The sequence below is a fragment of the Ananas comosus genome, linkage group 9 (assembly GCF_001540865.1).
Source record: "Ananas comosus cultivar F153 linkage group 9, ASM154086v1, whole genome shotgun sequence".
In the NCBI taxonomy this organism is placed as follows: Eukaryota; Viridiplantae; Streptophyta; class Magnoliopsida; order Poales; family Bromeliaceae; genus Ananas; species Ananas comosus.
Genome location: NC_033629.1, coordinates 10061433 through 10076145, shown reverse-complemented (window position 1 = coordinate 10076145; position 14713 = coordinate 10061433). Strand labels below are relative to the sequence as shown.

At 39.4% G+C, this 14713-nt stretch overlaps 1 protein-coding gene across 1 annotated transcript; it reads left to right on the top strand.

The window, feature by feature from the left end:
- LOC109715622 (14 kDa proline-rich protein DC2.15-like) lies at positions 516-1283 on the top strand. The gene has a single exon (XM_020240729.1). It carries the CDS (start codon positions 598-600, stop codon positions 997-999), a length of 402 nt encoding a protein of 133 aa, XP_020096318.1. The 5' UTR covers positions 516-597; the 3' UTR covers positions 1000-1283.

Sequence of the window (14713 nt, the reverse complement as noted above, 5' to 3'; positions counted from 1 at the left end):
TTGATTTGTAAAAGGTGAACAACAATATATAATCCAAGTAATTAAACAACTATATATAAAGGTTATTAACCTTCACACTCATGTAAGCACTTGCGCGAAAAAATACACAACTAGCTAACTAACTTATAAGAGCATGCAACACTACATGTGCACCGAAAAAGTGAGTGTCTTTTCAATCTTTTTTTTTTTTCCCTTAATTTTTATCAAGGCTAATATTTTCATAGGAGTCTTATCAATTCCTTTTTTAATATTAAAAATTTTTTAAAAAATATTTAAATTTTCAGATGAATTATTATAAACTTTACATCATACTTTTGCCAGTCACAAGTTGCTTATTTTGCCAGCTAAAAACACCTAAATCCTACACATTTCATCACATGCTTCATTTTGTCTTTCACCTGAAAAATACAAAATCACCACTACTCACCAACATGCATGCATGCATTTCCCTCTCTTTGATTTTGTCTATAAATACTTCATACATTCACCCCACATGCGACCTCTAACATTCACAATCATCACAAACACTTCTTAATAAGATAAAAACCAACACCAACACCAACGTACATCAACTCCTCTCTTCCATTACCAGTAGACATGGCCTCCGCCGCGCTTTTTCTCGCCGTCAACATCCTCTTCTTCGCCCTGCAGGGGGCCGCCTCGACCCCCTGCCCACCACCGCCGCCGCCCCCCTGTTCACCGACGCCAGTTCCCCCCAGCCCCTCGGGAGGGGGAGGGGGCGGCGGCAAGTGCCCGCGCGACGCGCTGAAGCTAGGCGTGTGCTCGAACGTGCTCGGGCTGATCAAGGCCAAGGTTGGCGCCCCGCCGAGGGTGCCGTGCTGCTCGCTGCTCGAGGGGCTCGTCGACCTCGAGGCCGCCGTCTGCCTCTGCACGGCGATCAAAGGGAACGTCCTCGGCATCAACCTCAACCTCCCCATCGACCTCAGCCTCATCCTCAACTACTGCGGCAAGGGCGTTCCCTCCGGGTTCAAGTGCTAAGCGATCGACGTGCCTGGCTTTAAAATTCGCGCTGGTTCTTCCTGTTTTTTTAACTTTTGCATGCATGCATGTGTTTCGTGAAGTGGTGTGCACGTGTGTGTTTGTGTCGTACGTGTGTGTGTGTGTGCGTGCGCGTGCTTGTTCTTCCTTTCTTTGGATTCGTTTTGTTCATTGTTGTGGGATCGATCATGCGCGCCACTAGTGATGTAGTGAGAGTGAATCACTAGCTCTTGATTGAATCTGCTTTGAATAATTAATCTTTTAATATTTCCACAATGAGCAAACCACAAAGGATGTTTTTCGAATCCTTAAAGACTGTTTTAATCTTTTAAAATTTTAGATGTTAAATTTAAATTTTAAGAATTTAAACAATTATCTGCATATTAAAAAAAATTCATATAGTTTCTATATATATACATGCCTATTATTTGAGAATTTGAAATAGGTAGGCCTTTTACGAAGAAATCCACTTTAGATACGGTTATTATATTGATTCTTAATTTTACTCACTCTCATTAGAAACGGTAAGTCGAGAACCCATCTGGCCAAAAAATCGATTCTGGTCATGCACATAATAAATATGAAAGCTTTATTAAATATTGAAAGTGGAGATTGAACTCACGTCTTTACAAAATGAAGAGACTTAAAGCTGCCTCTGATAATACGTTAACCAAAAGATCGATAAAAGTAAAAATGAGCCCTAGAATATATATCAAAAGATCCGAGGATTAAAATCCTACCTTCTAGGGTTTAAAAAATTATTTTTGAGCTATAATAATAAATAAAAGGAGATGATAAGAGTAGTAGAGAATGATGGGTCATTGAATCATAGGGTTGGAAGATTACAACCAACTTTTGCTTGTAGGGCAAGCATTGCTCTTAGGTAAAAGCTATATTATCTATTTCTTGGATCGGTTTACATCAAACACTACCATTCAATTAGGGTTCGTACTCTGATCCAAATTAAATTTTCACCAAATTAATTAATACTTAATCTAATTAAACTAGGATTTAAATCCTAATATCTAATCTAATTAAATTAGGATTCAACCTTGAGTTTAGATAACTTTGAATCTAGTCAAGTTTTAGTTAACATGTATAGTACTCCACCTTATTTTGATTAATTTGTAATCTTCAGCTTGTGTTGAGCTCACTGTAACAGCTCCACCTTGAATTTCTCCTCCGCTTTATAGTTCCACCTCAAGCTGTTGCACCTGTACCAATGCATTTGATTTGGCTATAAGTTATAACTGGTTCAAGTATTCCAGAGATAGATACAAGTTCAAGTATAAACATGAATTAGACTAAGTCTTTGTTTGGATGGAAATTAGGGTATAAGCAAGAACAAAAAGTGTGGGATCTTCATCAATAACGAGGAGGCTCGTAGCTTTAAGGAGTTCCTGTGTGCCACCTCTTAGGCTGTCTCTAGTCGTGTAGGATGATATGGTGGAGTTGGTGATCTTTCTATTTTTAATGCCTCAGTTATATAGTTGGAATGTTAGGAGCCTGAACGACTGAAATAAAAGATGTCTTGTGAAGTTGGTAGTGTCCAAGTTTAAGAGGTCCATGTTATGTTTTATTGGAAGAAAGACACCCGTTCTCTCCTGAACAGCAAGAGAAGCGAAAAATGTTTAAGTCACAACTTCGGGATGTGACCGTTGAGGAAGAGATTCTTTGGAAAACAAGAGCCGGACAACATTGGCTGAAAGAAGGCGACGGTAATACTAAGTTTTTTCATGCTACAGCAAACGGCAGGCGTCGTGCAAATTACATCCATATGGTTGAAGACGACGGTAGGACGCTTTACAGAGAAGAAGATAAAAGGGCTTATTTCCACACCAAAATTAAAGAAGTTTTTGCCTCGGATACGACACACGATCTAGCGACATGGGATTGGAGTAGCCTATTCATGACTAGACCTATTCCTAACCCAGACAATTTGACTACGCCTTTCTCATTAGAAGAGATTAAGAAGGTTGCTTTCCGGCTCAGCGGCGACAAAGCCCGGAGGCCAGACGGGTTCAATATGAAGTTTTTTCAAAAAATTTGGGAGGTGGTCAAGGATGTTTTGCTTAGTATCTTCACCGACCTTTTTTTGTGTAACCTGCACTCTGGACCTATGGATTACTCCTACATTTGTCTTATTCCTAAGAAAGAGGGAGCTAAAACGACAAACGATTTTCAACCTATAAGCCTCATTAATAGCGTACAAAAAATCATATCTAAGGTACTCGCCAACAGATTAGAAGGGGTAATGGAAGACATTATATCTCCAACGCAGTCAGTCTTTATCAAAGGCCGGTTCATTTTGGACTCATTTGCTACTGCCAACGTATTTACCAGCTGGTGCTCAAAAATAGGTGTGGAAAGTGTTGGTATAAAAGCTAACTTTGAAAGACGTATGATAGAGTAAGATAGGATTTTCTGAAAAAGATAATGACATAGCTCGGGGCAAACCATAAGTGGTGTTATTGGATTGAACAATGCATCTCCAATGCCTAGGTGGCGGTGTTGATAAACAGAACATCAACTAAATAGATACAAGCTAAAAGGGGTTTGCGGCAAGGTGATCCGCTTTCCCTCTATATTTTCTTGTTGGTGGCAGAGGGTTTGGCGAGATTGACGGAAAGAACCGTGTGCAATGGATTGCTGAGAGGTGTTGGGCCCAACAAAAAGACTAAAGTAGCTATCATCTAGTATGCTGACGATACTATCTTTTTTTGTAAGGCCAAGAATAGACAAGTGAAAAATCTTCTCTTCTTGTGACAAATTTTTGAGTGGGCGTCCGGACTGAAGATTAACCCACAGAGGTCAGAATTATTCTATTTGGGGCAGAATGAACGACTCGGCAGGAGATTGGCGAACCTACTTGGATGTAAATTGGAATCTTTCCCAATTCGGTACCTCGGTCTACCGCTAATGACTAATCGCTTAAAGAAAGAGGACCGGTGGTCTGTCATCAACAAAATGGAGAGGCGGATCGAAGGGTGGCAAGCTAAACATTTATCACAAGGGGGTAGACTAGTTCTAGTGAACTCGGTGCTATCGAACCTGCCATTATATTACTTATCGATTTTCAAGGCACCAAAGTGGGTATCGCGTCGCTTAGAAACCTTGAGGAGGGCATTTTTCTGGCGAAGGAAAACAACCACCATAGGGGGACACTGTCTTGTGCAGTGAAAAATATTAATAGATGGAATATCTATTAATATTGACTAAATGGTTGTGGAGGTTATTCTCCGAAAGGAATCATCTGTAGGGTGCATTAATAGATGGAATATATTATCTACGGCGGAAACCACTTGCGGAAGGTATTTCGTTCAAACCACATTCTTTAAAGTGGATGAGTGTTCTAGCAACCAGAGAGGTCTTTAAATGTGACATCTCTTACTCAATCGGGAATAGTCAAATTGTTGATTTCTGGACTGACATTTGGTGTGAACAAGCGCCGCTATGAATTATATATTCGTGTATCTTCGAGAAGATCACATTCAGAAATTACAGAGTGAAAGAGTGTTGGGGAAGCAATGGTTGGAAGTGGCATAAGATTCTATCAGGGTTCACCCCTATTTCTTAGCTTGAAAGCGATCAACTTCTGACTCTAAAGGAGTAAATTTTTATGTTTTCTCTATGTAATACACAGGATAGCGTAAGATAGAGGCGGGCCCGTTCAGAAAAGTTCTCGGTTAAATCGGCCTTTAATTTCCTTATAGATGGTGGAGTTAGAGTTATAGAGCACTGTACACTTGTGGAAGATCAGATCCCCTCTCAAAGTCAAGATTCTCGTGTGGCTAGTGTTGAAAAAATAGGTGCTTACTGTCGATAACCTTCTAAAAAGAGGTTCGAGTGGGGACGAGAATTGTGTTTTATGCCTAGATGAGAAGGGGACTGTGGACCACCTATTTTCTAACTGCCCTCACACTACGGCTATGCTAAAATGATTGCTCCCTAATAAACTCTCTCTTATTAATCATTCATCCTCGACAGAGATTTGGAAAGTGTGTAGTCTCAAAACGGGTGTATAGGGGGGTAAAGAGCTGGCAACCATCGCTGCCACATGGTGGGTAATTTGGATAGAGCGTAATAGAAGAATTTTTCAGATTCAAAATGTGCATTGGGGTGTTTGTTGACGGAGATTCGAGCGCTCAGAGATTCGTGGGAACGTTTTAGGAATAGTGGATAGTTATAATTTGAACTAAAAATACCCCCCGCTCTAAATCTATGTATGAACCTTCCACTTTCATTTTTTAAATAATATGTACTTAAATTGATGAGTTTAAAAATAATATTTTGTCTTTAAAAAATAATTTAATGAATTGGACCCAAAATTCTGAAATCATATGTCTTTGTAATTATTGCTTGAAAAAAATATTCTAATGTGACAATATGATAATTACTTAATTAGTAACCTAAAAATTTAAATTAATTAAGCAGAGCTAGTAAATTCCAAAGTTTTGATATATTCACTACAACAAAAATGGTCTATAGCGACACTTTTAAATGTCGGTATAGGTCAAAAAAAGTGTTGCTGCCTAAATTACCGACACTTTTAAAAAGTGTTGCTACATGTGGGGTCGCTTGATATATAGTGACAGTTAAAGAGTGTCGCTATAACCTAAAAAGAGTGCTGCTAATTTACTAATACTTATTTAAGCATTTAGCAACCGCTGAAACTCTACCTTATTGGCTGCGGTGGCGGAAAGAGGACGAGAGGGAAGGGCTTTTCATTTAAAATTTTAGTGGATTGAGTGAAGGGAGAAGGGGAGATGGTAATCGATTTTTCTTTTCTTTTTTTCTTTTATGTTTGTAATCGGGCCGAATAGGCTGGGTGGGGTGGGGTGGGGTGGGGTGGGGTGAGTAGAGTAACCTTTTATTTTTTATTGGATTAGGCTTTATATATAAACATTAGTAGATATTTTTTTAAGTTTTGACATAAATGGGACACTTTTACAAAAGTGTCCAAAACATATGTCGCTATAACCTAATTCTGTTGTAGTGATTTTATAGAAAATATATGTAAGTCTATCATTATGCTTATATATATACAAGTAAAACATACCATCAATTAAATGCAACTAAAATATTAATTTGAAAATCAACAATATTTGTTAACATGCATGTACTCACAAATAAACATGTTGTCTTCACATAAAAAGCTATTTCTAGTGTCAGTTCTGCAGAGTGGTTGGTGGTGCTGAATGAGGAGATGGAGTTGCTCCGTGAGAATCACACGTGGGAGTTAGTAAAACCGCCTAAACGCAAGAAAATTGTTTGTTGCAAATGGATCTTCAAAAAAAGGATGGAATCCCCGGCGTGGAATATATAAGGCATAAAATTCGTTTAGTTGCTAAGAACTACCGTCAGATAGAAGGTGTTGACTTTAATGATATTTTTTCACCTGTTGTGAAATATTCTTCTATTCGCATTCTTTTATCATTAGTAGCCATGAATGACCTATATCTTGAGCAGCTTGATATTAAAACAGCTTTTCTACATAAAGAATTTTAGGACCAAATTTATATGAAACGGCCAGAGGGATTCATTGTTGAAAGAAAGGAGGATCATATTTGCCTGTTAAAGAAATCACCTTATGGCCTGAAATAGTCTTCTCTGTAATGATAGAAGCGGTTAGACTCTTTCATGATAGGTTAAGAATATTCCAAAAGTAAGCGTGACAGTTGTATGTACTTCAGAAAGTTTGATAAGAATCTTTCATATATTTGTTACTCTATATCGATGATATGAGCGGCATAGTTCAAATAAATAAATTAAAGCCATTAAGCTGCTAAATTCCACCATTACAATAATAAGAAAATTCATAGATCCAATGGTTTGAGCTCTTTTTTACTATTACAATAATAAATTCACATAATTTTTGAGTTGTTTTTTTGTTTTTTGATACTCCGAAACACATTCAAACATTCTTTTGTAATTGTAAATAATGTTTTGTACAAAACAACAAAAAATCCTACCTTGCATGACATTAATAAAGACCTTCATCTAAATAAGAGCTGGAAATAATATTACGGGTAAGTAGCACGTAAGTTTGATCCTTAAACTATAAAGGTTTGTGACGCTGAGATTATCAAGTGTCTGCCACCACAAATGACGCACCTCGCACGGTCGATGGATTTTCGCCGTGGGGTAATATTCATGATTCAAATTAGTATTTATATGTATATAGGTATCAGGTATTGCGGGTCCATGGCTTCCAATAGATGCATAAGCATCTACTGTTAATTACCCCCGTGGATTGGGGCACCTTCGATTAAGAGACCTTTATAGAGAGGATGAATTGTATCTTGATTTATTGAATCCTAAGTATATGTATTAGGATTCAGTTAGATTTGAGATTGACTAGGTCCTAAGTATATGTGTTAAGACCTAGTCGATATTAAACTCTATGTGTTAGAGTCTAATTGGCTCTAAGTATATGTCTTAGAGTCCGATTATATTCACCTTGGTTGTATATTTCAAGGTGGAGATGTGACCCGACCCCAAGTATATGTATTGAGGTGGGTCTAATTATCCGAAAGTAGAGAATGGCTAATTCCTTAGTATATGTATCAGGATTAACCGAGTTTAATATATTTTTCACTCTAGTTATATGTGCTAAAGTGAAGATCTGACTAAGCCCTAAGGTGTTATGCTAGGGTTCGTCAGATTTGGTTTCATGAGCTCTAAGTATATGTATTAGAACTCGATCGGGTATGGATTTTACTCTAAGTAAGTGTGCTAGAGCAAAAAGGCTGACTAGACCCTAAGCTACCGTTTGGTTCGGGGTTAAGGAAAAACTAGTTATTCCAGGGATAGGGTTAAGTTCAGAGTTAAGGTGGGGGTAGAGTATTTTTGTGTTTGGTTGGGGGTTGGAGTTAGTTCAGGATAGTGAAAAATAGTGTTTGGTTGGAGTAGGTGGGATAAGAAGGATAGTGGGTTATTATGAATAGAAAATAATGTTTGGTTGGGATTTGGTGGAGTTAGGTGGGGTTAGCTAATAGTGAAAAATAGTGTTTGGTTGGAGTAGATGGGATAAGAAGGATAGTGGGTTTTTATGAATAGAAAATAATGTTTGGTTGTGGTTTGGTGGAGTTAGGTAGGGTTAGCTAACCCCACCCAAAATGAGCTATTCCGGGTTAGGTGGGGTTAACTAACCCCACCCATTTTTGAAGGTGTTTGGGGATAATATGGGGGTTAAGGGGTTATTCCACTCCTTAACCCCCAACCAAACAAAGGCTAAGTATATGGATTAGGACTAGTCGAGCTTGGTTTGACTACCCACTCTAGGTATATGTGCTAGAGTGAAAGGTTGACTAGGCCCTAAGGGTATGTATTAGGGTTAGTCAGATGAACTCTAAGTATATGTGTTAGAGTTCGAATGAATTTGATATCATTCGACTGAATTCTAAGTATATAATTTAGAATTCTGTCGATTTGGAGATGTTTTGTCTTAGTTATATGTGCTAAGGTAATTGACTTAGCCCTAAGTATATGTATTAGGGGTAGTCGATATTTAATTTTTACTCTAGGTGTATGTGCTAGAGTAAAAAAAGATTCATGATGGACTTTGGGCATGAACTTGATATATGGTTCATGAGATTTGGGTATTGGCTCATGAGATTTGGGTATATAGGATTTGAACATGATTCAATTCATGAGGTTAATATGTGGTATAGTTTGGTACATGGCTCATAGAGTTTGGTATATGGTTTATGAGGTTTGGTATATGGTTCATAAGGTTTGGCGTATGGGATTTGGTTCATGGGATGTGGTGTATAGTTCATGAGGTTTATGTCTCATAGGGTTTCATGAATGGTTCATGATATTTAGTTCATGAACTTAGGTATGGTTTACGGTATTGGGTTCATGAACTTGGTGTATGGTTTATGGGGTTTGGTTTATGATTCATAAACTTGGTGTATGGTTCGTAAGGTTTGATTATGGTTCATGAACTTGGTACATGGTTCATGAGATTTGAGTCATGAACTTGGTGTATGGTTCATGAGATTTGGGTATTGGATTTGTTTCATGAACTTGGATATGGTTCATGGGTTTGTTTTATGAACTTGGTTTATGGACTTGGTTCATGATTCATGAACTTGGTTTATTTGGTTCATGAACTTGGTTTATGGTTCATGAGATTTGGTTCATGAACTTGGTTTGTAACGCCCCCAATAGTCCCACATCGGATGGGATACTGATTTCGATCAGTTTATATGAGGCCTACGCGCTAGTAATAATAACTGGGCTTAAGCATTTTGGGCCGGTGGTTTGGCCCAACGAGTTATTGTTGCTAGCGGGTCAGTCGTTGCAATTGATATCAGAGACAAATACCAGCTGGAAGTATGAGAGTTAAGTGCTATGCAGGACAAAGTGCTACACCAACAAGTTTGGTGGGAGCCACCTCTTGAACCCGTAGGAGCCACCTCTAGAATCTCACATCGCCTGGTAATTTCGATCCTGGTATGTCTGTTTGTGATCTGGTTTGGACCCGACGAGGACGTCAGGGTCTAAATAGGGGGAGTTTATAACGCTCCAATAGTCCCACATCGGATGGGATACTGATTTCGATCAGTTTATATGAGGCCTACACGCTAGTAATAATAACTGGATTTAAGCATTTTGGGCCGGTGGTGTGGCCCAACGAGTTATTATTGTTAGCGGGTCGGGTTGTTGCAATTGGTATCAGAGACGAATATCAGCCGGAAGTCTGAGAGCTAAGTGCTATGTGGGACAAAGTGCTACACCAATGGGTTTGGTGGGAGCCACCTTTTGAACTCGTAGGAGCCACCTCTAGAACTCACATTGCCTGGTAATTTCGATCCTGGTCTGTCTGTCTGTGATTTGATTTGGAGCCGACGAGGACGTAAGGGTCTAAACAGGGGGAGTTTGTAACGCTCCAATAGTCCCATATCGGATGGGATACTGATTTCGATCAGTTAATATGAGGCCTACGTGCTAGTAATAATAACTGGGCTTAAGCATTTTGGGCCGGTGGTTTGGCCCAACGAGTTATTGTTGCTAGCGGGTCGGGTCGTTGCATAGTTTATGGTTTACGGTTCATGAGATTTGGTTCATGAACTTGGGTATGGTTTACGGGTTCATGAACTTGGTGTATGGTTGTATGGTTCATCAGATTTGGTTCATGAACTTGAATATAATTTATGGCATTTGATATGGTTCAGGGGATTTGGTTCATGAACTTGGATATAATTTATGTCATTTGGTTCATGGTTCATGAGATTTTGTTAATGAACTTGGTGTATGGTTTATGGGATTTGGTTCATGGTTCGGTTAATAGTATTTGGTTCACGGTTCATGAGATTTGGTTCATGAACTTGGATATGGTTTATGGCATTTGATATGGTTCATGAGATTGGGATTTGGTTCATGAACTTGGATATAGTTTATGGTATTTGGTTCATGGTTCATGAGATTTGGTTCATGAACTTGTGTATGGTTTATAGGGCTTGGGTTATGGTTTATAGTTCATGAGATTTGGTTCATAGTTTATGGTTCATGAATTTGGCGTATGGTTTATGGTTCATGGTGTATGGTTCATGAACTTGGCTCATTTGGTTCATGGTTCATAAGGTATGGTTCATGAACTTGGTTTATGATTCATGAACTTAGTGTATGGTTTATGGGTTTGGTTTATGGTTCATGAGACTCGGTTCATGAACTTGTGTATTCTTCATAGTTCACGGTGTATGGTTCGTGAACTTGGCTTATGGGATTTGGTTTATGGTTCATGAGACTTGGTTTATGAACTTGGGTATGGTTCATGGAATATGGTGTATGGTTCATGAACTTGGTACATGGGATGTGGGATTTGGTTCAAGTTTATAGGATTTGGTGTATGGACTTGGTTCACGAACTTGATTATAGGATTTGGTCCATGATTCAAAAAATTTGGGTTCATGAATTGATTCTTGGTTCCTGATTCATGGGATTTAGGTCATGAACTTGGTTCATGAATCCAAGTTGGAAGTCGGGTACGGGTTCTATTTATGATTGGATTTGGATTTAGGGTTATTTATGGACTGGATTGGATTTGAGTTTGGGTTTATTTGTGGACTTGATTTGGTTTGGGTTTGGATTCTATTTGTGTTTTGGGTTTGGGTTTATTTGTGGACTTGATTTGGTTTGGATTGGGTTTAGATTTGATTTAGGTTTTGGGTTTTGGTTTAGATTTGAGTTTTGGGTTTAGGTTTGGATTTTATTTGTGGACTTGGTTTAGATTTGGGTTCAAGTTTCGGCTTTGTTAGTGGACTTGATTCGGATTTGGGTCCTTATGTGGACTTGGTTTGGGTTGGGTTTGGATTTTATTTGTGGACTTGGTTTCGATTTCGGTTTGAGGGGTTTAGGTTTTGGTTTTGGGGTTTTATTTGTGGACTTGGGTTTGATTTGGGTTTTATGGGTTTAGGTTTTGGTTTTGGGTTTTTATTTGTGAACTTGGGTTTGATTTTAGTTAGGGTTTCGGATTTTATTTGGGTTCTGATATGGCTGTATTTATTTTTGCTTGGAATTGAGATCCGAAAAAGGCTTCTTTAGACTATGTCACGCCCCGGATTACTCGTTTTTCCAGGCACGTCGACAAATCCGCCATATACAAAGAAATTTTTCCTGTATACGAAGCGATAGCTGTACCTGTAATCATACAATACTACAACCAGTAGTATAGAGCTGCTAAAAGAGAACAAATATAAAAACAGAAGTTCACTATATATACATCAAATCCAGGTGTACAAAACGCTTGCTCCAGCGAGATACAACATAAGTATGTATATGAACTCAAAAACTACCACTACCTGTAGCTGGTATATTCTAGCTCAGCAGCAACTGGGAAGGGATTTAACTCGCGACTCCCTTTCCAAGATCTGAATCAGCAGCAGCAGCTGAAGAAGAAGGCTCTGCAAAAGATTCTAATAACTGGACGTGAGAACTACTGTAGTCCTCAGTGGGTACCGTTACCGACCCCAACGGCTCACCCACTAAGTCTATAGATGTAAACAAGTATAGTAAAAAAGCTGGAATAAATCTACAGCTATGTGCACCTATATTATCCCGGTCTATCACCCACTATCTGTAGAAAAGTACAATCTGACCCAATCTCACTAGGGACTGTGAACACACCCGTCCCAGCCTGTCAAAGCTAAATAGCTACCTCCACACTAAGCAGTCCGTGGAGAGCAAGTCCAACCAGGACACAACGACACCAACGCAAACGCATAAAGCTCGAGTCCTGAGTGGCACTCGTGGGCGCTACCCAACCGAGTATACAAACGTATCTCTGTCGAGCTCAATCAGGCTCTCACAGGCTATAGTCAAGTAAACAGGGTCTAACAACTGAACTCACGTGCCCTCGGTACAATCTGATGTAAAAACAGTAATCTGGGTTCACCGTCAACCTCAACGGCACCCGACAATTCTGAACAGCCTAAACACTGCTGTAAAAATACACTCGGCACCTCAGCACGAGTGTAAATATATTCTACACTATTCTGGGTATCTACCGCCCACAAACTGCGGTGATACAATCAAACTACGGCTTCTAGGGCTAAATCTGATAGTTTGTTCAAATGGCGGTGTAGAAGCGTCAGTTTTCTCCTAAGTCAAATTCAAGTCCAACATGCATATTTTAGCTAATTTTCTACACTCCAATTCAAGTTCACAGGCATGAAATTTCAAGAATCGAGCTAAACAATATAGTAAACAAAGCTAAAATTATATGTTGTCGACATATATAGCATTAGGAGGAAACCCGTAGAACTCGGTAAGCATCACTTTAACCCACCTCGAAAACGCGTCCAACAACGGCAAGGAGTCGAAAGAAGCGAAACCGACGCTCGCCCGGCCTCCCCACGACGCCACCACGACAAATGCACGATCGAACGGCTCTCTGAAATGACGACGAAAATCTCCCGAGCTCGAGCTCTCCACCGTGCCCATGAGCTAAATTAGAGAGAGAGAGAGAAGAAAGTTAATTAAATCCCTCACAGCCTCCCTATCCTAATTAAGGCGGTAGGGATAAGGTTGAAAGGCAACACTTGTCCAAAAGCCCCTCACCTACTCCAGCATTCAACTTTAGTCCTCTACAATATAAATCTTGAGTTTCAAAGTCCATTTTTACGTCTATTTTGCGCAAAACGTCTCAAACTCAATCAAGCATAACTTATACTGTAACCTTGCTAATTTGCTAAGGATCAGTATATTACAGACTAATCCAAATTTGAATTTGTGATCCGAAAAAGTGCCTCTTTGAGATTCGCTACAAATTGATTTTGAGGCCTGGGGGAATTTTCTTTTCGAATTTTATTGAAATTTGATTTTGGGGTTCGAAGAAATCCCCTTTTTAATTTTGCAATTCAATTTAGGGTCCGAAGAAATCTCCTTTTTAATTTTGTAATTTAATTTGGTGTCCGAAGAATTTCCCGTTTTGATTTAATTTGGGGTCCGAAGAAATCCCCGTTTTGATTCCAATTTGGGGTCTAAAGAAATTTTCTTTTTAATTTTGGGGTCCGAAGAAATTTTCGTTTTGATTTTGATTTGGGGTCCGAAGAAATCTCCGTTTTGGTTCTGATTTCGGGTCCGAAGAAATTCCCGTTTTGGTTCTGATTTGGGGTCCAAAAAAATTTCCATTTTGGTTCTGATTTGGGGTCCGAAGAAATTCCCGTTTTGGTTCTGATTTGGGGTCCAAAAAAATTTCCATTTTGGTTCTGATTTGGGGTCCGAAGAAATTCCCGTTTTGGTTCTGATTTGGGGTCCAAAGAAATTCCCGTTTTGGTTTTGATTTGGGGTCCGAAGAAATTTCCGTTTTGGTTCTGATTTGGGGTCCGGAGAAATCCCCGTTTGGTTCTAATTTGGGGTCCGAAGAATTCTCCGTTTTGATTCTGATTTGGGGTCCGAAGAAATTTCCGTTTTGATTCGATTTGGGGTTCGAAGAAGTTCCCGTTTTGATTCTGATTTGGGGTTCGAAGAAGTTCTCGTTTTGATTCTGATTTGGGGTCCGAAGAAATTTCCGTTTGGTTCTGATTTGGGGTTCGAAGAAATCCCCATTTTTGTTCTGATTTGGGGTCCGAAGAAATCCCCGTTTTGGTTCTGATTTGGGGTCCGAAGAAATTCTCGTTTTGATTCTGCAGTTCGATTTGGTTCGGCGTCCGAAGAAACGGGGAATCTTTGAATAGGTGATTCTAGAGATGACGGCGGTGAAGATGATGTCGGTGGTGTGGATCTGTTCGGTCGGCGAATTTGGTTTGATATTTTCAAAAGAGATTTAAGGGTCCGAAGAAACGGAGAATCTTTGATTCTCCTTCCCTCTTCTTTCGAAAATACTGAACTAGCGATGCTGGAGATGACGGCAGTGAAGATGATGTCGGTGGCGCGGATCTGTTCGGCCGGTGAATTTGGTTCGATATTTTCAAAAGAGATTGAAGGGTCCGAAGAAATGGAAAATCTTTGATTCCTCTCCCCTCTTCTTTCGAAAACACCGAACTGGTGATGCTGAAAGTGGTCGCGACAATGTAAATCATCCATCACATCAATTAACAGCTTTGAATGGGGTGTCGAGAGGTCCGAAGAAACGGGAAGCCATTGGCTCCCTTCCACTCTCCTATCGAAGTCGTCTAGATGGTATGGATGACTACGGTAGCAGGAACTAAAAAAAAGAAAAAAAGGGGAGGGGGACGAAAAAAGATCCTTTTTTTTTTTTTTTATA